The 12818-nt window shown below is 37.8% G+C and overlaps 1 protein-coding gene across 1 annotated transcript in view; it reads right to left on the reverse strand.

Moving 5' to 3' along the window:
- Positions 1-12818, reverse strand: part of TOP6BL (TOP6B like initiator of meiotic double strand breaks) — a 92887-nt gene that overhangs the window by 40689 nt on the left and 39380 nt on the right. The window contains exons 4-7 of the mRNA XM_079928656.1: positions 9205-9314; positions 2316-2399; positions 1087-1142; positions 276-347 (exon numbers count right to left, since the gene is read on the reverse strand). Of these exons, the coding sequence (XP_079784782.1) occupies positions 276-347; positions 1087-1142; positions 2316-2399; positions 9205-9314 (322 nt within the window). The remainder of the gene's footprint in view (positions 1-275; positions 348-1086; positions 1143-2315; positions 2400-9204; positions 9315-12818) is intronic.

The following is a 12818-nucleotide window of genomic DNA, read 5'->3' on the forward strand; positions in this document are numbered from 1 at the left end:
GGGTTTGTTTTGTTTCATTTACGGAAGAAATTAAGGCATGGAGAGGAGAAGGAACATGCATGTCCTCAGGTCAATTAAAATATATTCAAGGAGCCAGGAATAATCATCGTTTTCAATACAGATAGCTTAAAATTTTTACTTTCAATTTTCTTACAGAGAATCTGACACTTGGCACTAAGAATTGACAACTGAGACCATTTTCAATTTCTGCCCACATTCATACTCATAGTAAGAGAGTAAAACATGGAGAGGGACAACAGTGCTTTCCCCTTCACCTCACATAATGCTGATGGTTTACGACAAGCGCAATTCCATTTGACAGGTTCAAAGTAGGTTCATTCTCTGCCCTGCAAAGCAAAGAAAAGATAAGCCATATCTCAAAGATTCTAAAACCAATCTCTGCCTCTTACAAATTTTGGCCCATGAGTACCAACCCCAGAAATTACTGAAATTTAGTAACCAATTAACCAAGGGGAAAATGTCTATTTTTAAGTTTTCTCATTCTAGTGAAAGGGAAAGTCATGAAAGGTTTAATCTACTTACTCATTAAAAACTAATCTAGAGGGCTTCCCTGGTGGCACAGTGGTTGGGAGTCCTCCTGCCAATGCAGGGGACACGGGTTCAAGCCCTGGTCCAGGAAAATCCCACATGCCACGGAGCAACTAGGCCTGTGCGCCACAACTACTGAGCCTGAGCTCCAGAGTCCGCAAGCCACAACTACTGAGCTCGTGTGCCACAACTACTGAAGCCCAGGCGCCTAGAGCCCGTGCTCCTCAACTAGAGAAGCCACCGCAATGAGAAGCCTGCACACCACCACGAAGAGTAGCCCCCACTCGCCACAGCTAGAGAAAGCCTGCGCGCAGCAACAAAGACCCAACACAGCCAAAAGTAATATAAATAAATTTATTAAAAAAAGAACTAATCTACAATAAGAAAATGTGGGGGGCGAGGTCTCAGAAAATTAGTTTCAAAGTGACTTCGAGTCAAGAAATCAAACTGTGAACCCACTGGAAATAATAGGACAATAATGACTGAGAAAAATTGTAGAGCCACTGCATAAACTTAAGCCATGGATTAAGGACTTACCCAAAGATCTCCATGGAGAGGATTCCATTCACCTTTACACTAAAATTAAATCTAATCTGCAAAATAAATGGGGTGTGATATTTAACATGAACCAGAATAGGGATTAAAATTTTCCATACTCAATTCCTAAAGGAGAAGATATTCTTTATATCACTTTTTTTTTCCATTGCACTTTCCCTAAACATACTTAACACTTGTCTGTGTTCAAATTCTGCATCTTAAATACATTGAGTTCTACATTACAATTCCAAGTAGTCACAAATTATGAGGAAATACTACCGTTTTGTCCTCTGCTGTTCTCCTAATGTATCTCTTCTCCCCTTCTTAAATGAATTATCAATTTTTCTCTCTATTGTTTCCATTGTTTTCATATATGGAATATTCCATGCTTTTTTCTTTGTTTTTTCTTCCCCTATCCCCATCTCTTATGTCCTCCTTCCAATTTACTTCACTGTTCTAATTATTTTATACCTTCAACCTCTATTTTTTTTCTATATAATATAATGGGTAATAAGGAACTCTAGAGCCAGACTGCCTCATTTCAAATCCTGGTCCTGCAAGTGATTTAACCTCTGTACCATATTTCCTTGGCTATAAAATGGGAATGATGATAAAACCTACTTCACAAGGGGTGTTGGCAGGGTTGAATGAGTGAGTACGTGGAGAGCACTTGGAAGAATGACTGGCAAACAATTAAGTACTGAATCCTGCTTAAGACAGAAAAAGTAGGAAACATGCCAGAAAAAAAGGGGAAGTTATATAGCATACTTGTGTGCAACTTTATGAACATATCAAACTACAGGTAATAATAAAAATTTTAGCTTTCCAGAGTTCAAAGTATTTTACCAATTTCCTTAGTTGCTCTTATAGTCACTTTAGAAAAAAAGGAGATAATCAGCAAAGTTTATCATCTAGGTTTAAAAGAAAAATGAAACGCAGAAGAGGGAAACGAGGTATCCAAAGTGATACAATAAAACAGTAAGGCAGTGAAAATAAGAACCCAAAAGAAAGTTCTCTCTATATCCAAGGGCTCTCAACTATGTCACATGACCAACATCAAGCCTGCCTTAGGGATACAGGAACCAAATCAATTCAATATTAAAACTTTTGATCACTGTAATTAAAAGAAAGAGGACCAATCAGATCCTTCCATGCCCTACAGAGTAGAAGTCTTTTAAAAACATATGACTTAAACAAGAGAATCGTTATTGTGCAGAAGAACAGCTTACCTTGGGGAGCACAGTGATGACTTTGCGTAAAAAATTCTTTATAACCAGGCTATCTGTCATCAAAGTTCTGGGCTTTTCATGAACCTGTAACAACATAACAAAAACATCCACTGCACATACACAAACCCAAGAGCACAAGTGAATTAAATTATGGTATTTCTTCTTATAAAAGTAACTACACCTCAGAAAGCTTTTCAGACATCCAAGGGGAAACATCTTTGGGTCTGAAAACTGAACACCAAAGGTAATCTAATAGCCATCACTTCTTGGGCTAAGGTACCTAATTTCATGGAACTTCAGGAGACGTGAACAAATACCAGAGTAAAACCCACAATCTCAAAACCACCTTTTGGAACAAATTTAAAAGTAATTTACATTGGAGCTGAGAAGAGTAACTCTATCTTTATTATTCTAATGTGGGTCAATCTGTATTAAGAATCTGAGTGGAGTCAAAGGAGCAGGCACTAAAAAGAACCTATTTTTAAACCTTAATCCATTCATCCAAACATTTGTATTTAAGGAAAAGCTGCAAAGCAGAAAGCTCAGAAGTCAGAAGACCTGTGTTCTAACACTGGCTCTATAAAAATTACTGCAGTAATCATGAAAAAAAATCACTTAACTTCTCTGGACCTTATTTCCTCATCTGCAAAACAGGCATAAAACTTAGCCTTTCAACCTCACAAAACTGTTTTAAAGACCAAAGAATAATCTGAAAATATATGTTAGACATGGTAACAATAATAGATACCACTTGATGAATGCCTACTATGTGGCAAGCAATGTGCAGGTGCTATATCTACAACAATCCTCAAGTCAGGTATTACAATCCCCTCTTTATAGATTAAAAAAAATGAGGCTCAGAATTCCCTTGAGGTCCAGGGGTTAGGACTCCGAGGTTTCACTGCCAAGGGCGCATGTTCAATCCCTGGCCGGGGAAATAAGATCCCTTCAGGCCCTGCAAGCCCTGCAGCGTGGCAAAAAAAAAAACAACCAAAAAATGAGGTTCAGAGAAGTTATGCAACTTGCCTAAGATGTTCAGTAATAGAGCCAGAATTTGACCCTAAGTCTATCTAACAACAATTGTCCATGCTTTTTCCAATATACCCTGATATCTCCATACAAATATAATAAGATTTATCACTTAATGAGGGCTTTCTCTATTCCAGGAATGGTACTAAATATTTTACTTATATTACCTCATTTACCCCTCACAGAAACCATATTAGGTACATATAACCTACATTTTATGGATAAAAAAAAATGAATTTCAAAGAGGTTAAACAACTTTGCTAAGGTGTGCCTGATCTGGCTCCAAAGCTTTAGTATTAACCACTTTCCTATACTATATTTAATATAGTGTCCCTAAAACCGAAGTTAAAATGCGTCTCCGAAAAAATGGAGAAGTCAGTGAAGAAGAAATAGAGTCAGAAATCAGTAAGTTCTTTTCTTTTTTTAATAAATTTATTTATTTATATAATTTTTTATTTTTGGCTGCGTTGGGTCTTCACTGCTGCGCGCGGGCTTTCTCTAGTTGCAGCGAGCGGGGTCTCCTCTTCATTGCGGTGCACGGGCTTCTTATTGCGGTGGCTTCTCTTGTTGAGGAGTACGGGCTCTAGGTGTGCAGGCTCAGTAGTTGTGCCGCACGGGGTTAGTTGCTCTGCAGCATGTGGGATCTTCCCAGATGAGGGCTCAAACCTGTTTCCCCTGCACTGGCAGGCGGATTCTTAACCACTGCACCAGCAGGGAAGTCCAAACAGTAAGTTCTTATTAGTGGCTCAGAAAATACAGAGCCATGTACTAAGTGTATATTAAAAGAGAAGAAAGGTCCCAGACCCCAAAAATCTCATAACACAATAAAGAAGAAACATGTAAATATCTAATGAAGGATAAACTATTATAATACTCTTTATGGGCTTCCCTGGTGGCGCAGTGGTTGAGAGTCTGCCTGCCGATGCAGGGGACACGGGTTCGTGCCCCGGTCTGGGAGGATCCCACATGCCGCGGAGCACCTGGGCCCGTGAGCCATGGCCGCTGAGCCTGCGCGTCCGGAGCCTGTGCTCCGCAACGGGAGAGGTCACAACAGTGAGAGGCCCACGTACCGCAATATAAATAAATAAAAATTTAAAAAATAAAAAGAAATATAATACTCTTTATAAGTACACTGAAAAAGAGATCAAGAACTGTGCAATGGCAGCCCCAGCTGACATCTGCCTGCAACTTTAGGGGAGACCCTGAACCAAAATTTAGCACCCCAATTCCTGACCCACAGAAATTGTGATACATAATAAATGATTATTGTCGTTTAAAACAAAAAAAAAAAGAACTGTGCAATGGGTGGGGATAATTAGAAAAACTATTATAAAAATATTTGAAAGTATTAGAAAAATGGATGGGGATTATTAAAAAATTCTGGAAACAAATCTAGGATTATTCACACATGTAAACAGCAGTAATTAAACAGTAATTGCAGCATACATACCATAGTCACATCCTTCTTTTAAATTTTTTTATTATAAAGTGTTCAAATAGTAGAAAAGCAATGGTCTCTTGAAAGCATTTCCTATACTTAACACTTCCAAAACAACTTCTTGGAACAGTTTCAAACTTTTGTAACTTAGTGATTATAGGGTATATCACAGAAAGGGCTTAATTATATCTAGCAGTAAGGCAACCAAGTAAGTGGAAGTTCCTTGAGCAGCTACCAGAGAGGGTCTACAATTAGTAAGGATGGGAACTACCATTTACTGAACACCTGCTACATGCCAAGCAGTTTATATACAAGTAGGAAATACCCCCACTTTATGGATGAGGATAATGACTAAATAAGCGAATTAATTTGTCCAAGGTCACACATAGCTAATTAAGTGGCAGAACTGGGATTCAAACCTAGATCTGACTCCAGAGCCCACATTTCACTATGAAACGCTGCCTCTCCAAGAATGTTCATTTTCTGTACACATAGCTATCTGAATCAGATACTACGTAATCTATCATTATTTTTTATGGAGCCTGATGGGCAATGCTTAAACATGACTACTGAATATGTATGTGTATTTATTCACTGATAAAACACTTAATGTAGCTTATCATGTACTTAGGCTTACAGAGATAAATAAAACAATCTCTGAATTTGAAGAATTTACACTTAAGTAGAAGAGAAAGACAAAATAAATAATTTGTATGACAATGTGAAGAAGCTTTATGATTTAAATATATAAGAGATGCTAAAGAAATACACAAGAACAATTGGCACCTAATCCAGACTGAGAAGATAAAGTGACATAATGTCAGGTCAGTGGAGGATACTTAACACAAAGCAAATAGCTCCTTTTAAGATCTACTCATAAATTATTGAGAGAGAGAGAGAGAGAGAGAGAAAAAGAAAGAAAGGAAGGAAGGAAGGAAGGAAGGAAGGAAGGAAGGAAGGAAGGAAGGAAGGGAGGGAGGGAGGGAGGGAGGGAGGGAGGGAGGGAGGGAGGAAGGAAGGAAGGAAGGAAGGAAGGAAGGAAGGAAGGAAGGAAGGAAGGAAGGAAGGAAGGAAGGAAGGGAGGGAGGGACACTACACAGTCTTTTACAGCCTTTTACAGTTGGGTGTTAGAAACCCAGTACCCCAGGCCTGACATACCTTCAGAAGCAGTGAATTTACTTACATGTTGTTAGGAAAAAACATATGCTGCCAGCCCTGGGCAGCGGAAACTACTATTGAAGCACATGTTTCAGCCTTTAAATACAAGTCTAATCATATGATACAATATGGGAGCTGTTTTATATTTTCAAACATGAACTTATGTGGTTATGGGTTCTATATGACTTTCTAAAAGAAAGTCAGTGTCTCTGTCTCTCTCTCTCTTTGCTTAAATAGGTAAGTAGATAGATGATAGATAATAGAGAAATAGAGAAATACAAAGATAGATAGATAGGTTTGTACGTATATATGTATATCTCTACCCATTTTATCATTTTGTATCATGGCAAAAATAAATACAAAAATGGATAAATTCATCAAGAAGATCTTGCAAAAATCAAATTGTTTTTGGAAAGACATGTTATCTAGCCTAATGGACTCCAAGATGCAGGACTGACTGAGCATAAACACAAAACCAGCATCTCTCTTAAATGAAGTTTTCCTCAGTCTTCCCTGGAATGAGCTCTCCTCACATGCCCAAAGCAGTGGATCATTTATTACCGCTTTTTCATGGAGGTCTCCATTCACTAGCCTTTGCTATAAACCTTGCCACTTGACCCTTCTTCCCAGTTGAGATATACGTGTATGATGAAATCTTTCACAACCTCCCCTTTTTCTCTTCTCATTCTCTTCATTCAAAAATCTTTTAAATAGGGACTTCCCTGGTGGCACAGTGGTTAAGAATCCGCCTGCCAATGCAGGGGACACGGGTTGAGCCCTGGTCCGGGAAGATTCCACATGTCGCAGAGAAACTAAGCCCGTGCGCCACAACTACTGAGCCCGAAAGCCACAACTACTGAAGCCCATGCGCCTAGAGCCCATGCTCTGTAACAAGAGAAGCCAATGCAATGAGAAGCCTGTGCACCGCAACAAAGAGTAGCCCCCGCTCCGGCAACTAGAGAAAGCCCACACGCAGTAACAAGACCCAATGCAGCCAAAAATAAAGAATAAATAAATAAATAAATTTATTTTAAAAATATTTTAAATAGCTGCACAGTATCAGAGACAATGAGATGTAATAGAGCAAATACTTTCAGGAAATCCTTGTTCCTCTTAGGTTATACTGCTCTTACCTCGCCCCACCTATCACCAACTGATTACTGGGCACTAAGCTCACAGTTCTCCTCTGTACTCTATAAGCTCACAGTTCTCCTCTGTACTGCCATCATCCTCTGCCATCATCCTCTGTCCTGCCATCATCTTGGCTGACTTCCACATACAAACAGATGACCAGTCTAAGCAACAATTTGGTCTCATAATTCTCTGACCTCCTCAACTCCAACAACCTTGACCTCCACTCATTTCCAGCCACCTACTTCCACGGCCATAGATTGGAACTGTATTGTTCTGGAAGGCTTAAACTAAAATGTCCCACTCTTACGTGAAAAAATATGCGCCAAGATGTTAATAGTGGCTACCTTGATTAAGTCAATTATCTGTACTCTAAATGCACACTTTGATTTTCCTGAGGGAAACACTGCTCTTGCAATAAGGAAAAACAAAACAAAAAAAGAAAGAAACTTTATCACTCTGATGATAAATTTTTGTTCTTTCAAGTCTCTGAACTTCTTATACCCAGAAAATCTGTTTTTCGGTCTCATCAAAGACCTCTAGACCTTGACAACTTCCCATTGGGTTAGGTACCCTTCCTCTAAGCTACCTCAGCATCAGTGCATACCTGTATCATGATATATATTACACTGCATTGTAATTATTTGTTTACTTATCTATCTTTTCCTTTAGATTCCAAGTTCCTTGGGATCAAGTAACATGTCTTGGGACTCTGTCTAGCACAGTGAAGCTGTCGTGAACAAACACAGGTTTCCGAGTAAAGAAATGAATATTGAAACAGCACTGATCAATATGAGTAAGACTTTGATTCAGATTCTATTTCTGTCCTTAACTTTGGTATGACCTTGGGAAAGTCAGTCAAATTCTCTGAATTTCAGTTTTCTTGTATCTGTAAAATGGGGTGATGATTATCCTTGTCCTATCCATTTCATAGAGTTGTCAGGAGGCTTAAATAATATATATGTTAGGTATAAGAATTACCATTGTTTGTTCAGACTGGCTAAAACACATGATTTCCTTTTCTAGAACTGCTTTCCTTGGCTCACTGAAATCAGCTTTTTTATTGCTACTTGACATTAATAGTTTTAGAGCTGACTAACCATTAATTGCTCCAGACTGTTCACCCTTCGTTCCCCTAAACAAGATAAGGCACAGCCACGGATATCTTTTGTCCCGATACCATAGTCATTTCCTTTTAGAAGAAGGATATAATTGTTCCAACATGGAGAAAGGCCTCCCAAGTGCTTTTTGGGAGAACATTTAAAGTACTCTAATTCTTTGTCTCTACCAGTTCAAAGGAAGCAAGATAGGGGATCCGAGAATTGTTAAAGGGAATGGAGAACTCAATTGTCACTCTCATAAATCTGGGCTACAAAAAAATCAATAAAGATCTTTAAACCAACCTAATAAAAATGTATCTAAATAGGATCTGCACTGGGAATCCATTTTTATTTTCTTTTTCAGGAGATCCAAATTCAAATAATGGTTTACTTCAGTGGTTCTCAAATTTACCTGCACATTAGGAATCATCTGGGATTTTAAAAATATTCCAAAGCCCAGGCCACACATCTTACGGACTGGATTGTGTCCCCCAAAATTCATCTGTTGCAGCCCTAGCCTCCATGTGACTGTATTTGGAGACAGGGCCTTAAGAATGTCATTGAGGTTAAATGAGGTCATAAGGGGGCGCCCTAATCTGATAGGACTGGTGTCCTTGTAAGAAGAGGAAAAGACACCAGAAGGCTCTCTCTCCACATACATACAGAGGAAAGGTCATGTGAACAGTGACAAGATATCTTGATCTTGGACTTCTAGCTTCCAGAAGTATGAGAAAATAAGTTTCTGTTGTTTACGCCACCCAACCTGTGGTATTTTTTTTTAATGGCAGCCTAAGCAGACTAATCCAGCACCCTAGACCAATTAAATCACAACCTCTTGAAGTGGGACACAAACATCACTATTTTGAAAGCTCCCAGGTGATTTAAAATCGGCACACGGAAGTTTGGGGACCAATGCCTTATTTCATTTCAACTTTGAACTGTAACGGACCTAGGTTTTTCTTTCCTGTTATTACATTTGTAGAAAAATAAGAATCAAAACATCATTAATTTATAGAACCACAGCAAAACTTGCCTCAAAAATCATCTGGAAGGGTGTTACCCCTGACACGTCCTGAGAATAGCTGGTTTCCTCTGAAGTCCAGCTCAGCTCTGCAGAGAGTCCAGGCAGTATAGACTGTATTTCTGTGTGAGAAGAGATGGTGGCAGAATAGAACAAGCAGTTTGCATAAGCACCAGTTTCTGGAGTTATTAAACTGATAAGCCAAGAAGTCTCTTCCCTGATGAAAAGATTATCTGCAAAATTTTAAATATGACTGGAGATGGCTATGCATCAGCAAATTGCTTAAACATTTAGAATTATTTTATGGGGATAAGACATTTAATCACATGTTTTCAATTTTACACAAATTGAAAATTTGCTAAATCAATTTGTATTTTCACTTAATTTCCACAAGGACATATCCAATGCCACAATCTTCAGAGTTGATAGCTCTGATATTCTTATATTTTTAAATAAATCAATTCATTATTTAATAACACAAATCCAGTAAGTGAGCTAATTTATTTTTTTTTAACATCTTTATTGGGGTATAATTGCTTTACAATGGTAAGTGAGCTAATTTAGAACTTAAAACAGAAAAATTCAAGAATGACCCTCTCAGGCATTTACCTAATGCCTAATGCCTTTTTTTACCCAAGAGAAGCAAACTCTTGCTAATTTAATTGTCAATTAACCACTTCATATATTTACATATGTTGATTCAGAACTCTACACAAAGCATCAGTGAGTCCTGGATCATCATCAACAGATAGAACCTCAAAGTATGCGCCATCCTTCTTTCTTTCTGTACCCTGGCACTAATATTATAAAGGGAAAAAAACCCAAATCTCCCATTTTATAAAATGCCATCCCTTATTTCCCCTCTATAGTAGTATTAGAATGGAGAACTAAATATGAATAAAAATATATATCTCAGTCTCTGAACGTTCTACCTTATATTTTTTTTTTTTTTTTTTTTGCGGTACGCGGGCCTCTCACTGCTGTGGCCTCTCCCATTGCGGAGCACAGGCTCCAGATGCACAGGCTCAGCGGCCATGGCTCACGGGCCTAGCTGCTCCGCGGCATGTGGGATCTTCCCAGACCAGGGCACGAACCCGTGTCCCCTCCATCGGCAGGCAGACTCTCAACCACTGCGCCACCAGGGAAGCCCTGAACGTTCTACCTTATAAATGAGGTTGACAATGTTGATATTATAAAAGAATTCAACTTAAAAATTTTAATAACAATAACATATATCCTAAAATAATAGCACAACTTTCTTCTAAAACATTCATACCATATATCTAATAAGCTTTAACCATCTCAAAGAAGATCAAGTTCTAGCTATCAATCTTAATGGGTAATATTTTTCTTGCCATTAGTTTGTTTTTCAAATATAATTCAGTAACAAAGCTTGAGATAATATGGCAGCAAGGTTATGCTACACTGAAGTTTAATGAAGTTGGCACTAAACCAGGATGACTTACATCAATCTTCAGATTTACCACTGACTGACTTTCTGACCTAGGGTGACCCCCTTTTTTCTGTGATTCAATTACCTTTCTGTGAAATAAGAAAAAATTGTTCCTCAATCCTATAAAGTGGTAATACAGTGAAAAATAGGGAAAACATGTAGATACATGAGAAAAAGGTTTGTCAATAACTTGGAATTCTCTAGAAATCTTAATAATGATTTTTTAAATGAGTAGTTATTTGGGGGAAATTAATTTCAATTAACTCACTCCATACACCAAAAAAAAAAAAAAAAAAATCCAGATGGATTGACTAGAGTTAAATGTGAAAAGGTAAAACAGTAGAACTAAATAAAAAGCCTTCTGTTTCAAGATAAGTCAAGCATATGTTGAAATTTCATCTTCCCATTCAAACACATAAAATGATAAAACAAGTATTTTTAAATTTTAATAAAACATAGTCATAGAGACTTCCCTGGTGGTCCAGTGGTTAAGACTCCACGTTTCCAATGGAGGAGGTGCGGGTTTGATCCCTGGTCGGGGAACTAGTATCCCACCTACCGCATGACACAGCCAAATAAATAAAAATTAAAACAAAACAAAATATAGTGAGAAAAAAAGAAAAGAGAAATCTTTATAGACCAGAAATAGAGAGGTATTCTTCCCTAATCTTCGAAAGGAAAAAGAGAGAGAGAATCCACAACGGTAAGTAAGGACCAAAGATGCCCCATGTTTGAGGCATGGAATGGAAAAAAAAAATGGAGCTAATATTGCAACACTAACAGGTTTAAGAGCAAGAGCCACAGAGGCCACACATAGGAGGTATAAGCAAGGGACCAAAACATGAACAAAAGCCAAAGGGATGCCACCTGCCTACCTGAGGGTTGGTTAAAAGCCAAGTGATGCTAGTAGCAGCATCAGTGATGCAGGCTGAGGGCCTTAGAGCCATGTAATATAAGTACGGATGAGACTCAGAACTATATATTCTATTAAGATACAAGAGCCTTTTATCTTTCCACTCAAGCAAAGTTTAATCCAAGATACGTGCCCTGCAGATTAGGGCTCAGCAACCCAGAGAACCTCCTACTGGAAGGCTGTCAATGCAGGATGTGTTCAGGACAAAAGGGTCATGGACAATTAGCTCTTAACTAAAAATTACCAACCAGTGAAGACCAATACCATGAAAAATAGGACACATATCAACCAACAAAATGTATACCTGAGGAAACAGAGTTAATAAAACAATCTGAAAAGAACTTTAAAAATAAGTGCTCTGTATTTTATACCCTCAAATATAAAAAGAAGCCATGAAACAAGAATACACTGCCATCAATTAAACAGAAAGTAACAGCCAAAAACCCTATTAGAAATCTTAGAAATTGAAGATACAGTGTTTGAAATGAAAACCCTATGGATGGTAGATTAGACACTGTAAAAGAGCATATTTAAAAGAAAAAGTAGTACTTGAATGTCCATAGAAGCATGATTCATAGTAGGAAAAAGTGGAAACAACCCAAATGTCCAACAAATGATGAACAGATTAACAAAATATGGAATATTATTCAGCCAGAGAAAGAAATGAAGTACTGTTACATGCTACATACTAACATAAATGAATCTTGGAAACATTATGCTTAGTGAAAGAAGTCAGACACAAAAGGCCACATAGTGTATTATTTTGTTTATATGAAATGTCTAGAACAGGCAAATCCATAAAGACAGAAAGCAGATTAGTGTTTGCCAAAGGACAGGGGGTAGGGGTAAGGGGAGTGACTGCTAATGGGTACAGGGTTTCTTTTGCGGGTGATGAAAATGTAATGTTCTAAATAGTGATGACAGTTGTACAACTTTGTGAATATACTTAAAACCACTGAATTATATGCTTTAAAATGGTATATTTTATGACATGTGAATTATTTATCAATTAAAAGAAGGAAAAGATAAAAGACATTAAGAACAGATTTCTAAAAGGCAAAAACACTAAAAAAAATTAAAAAAATTCAGAATAAAGAATGACTGAGCCACACAGCTAAACACATCACAATGAAACCCAGAATAACAAGGATAAAGAGAAAACCCTAAAAGCTACAAAAGAGAATCAAATTAGCCAAAAGAAACATGAGTTAGACTTCTCATCAACAATGCTAGATGCCAGAGGATAACTGAGTACTATCT

Source organism: Stenella coeruleoalba (genome assembly GCF_951394435.1).
Source record: "Stenella coeruleoalba genome assembly, chromosome: 8".
Taxonomy (NCBI): Eukaryota; Metazoa; Chordata; class Mammalia; order Artiodactyla; family Delphinidae; genus Stenella; species Stenella coeruleoalba.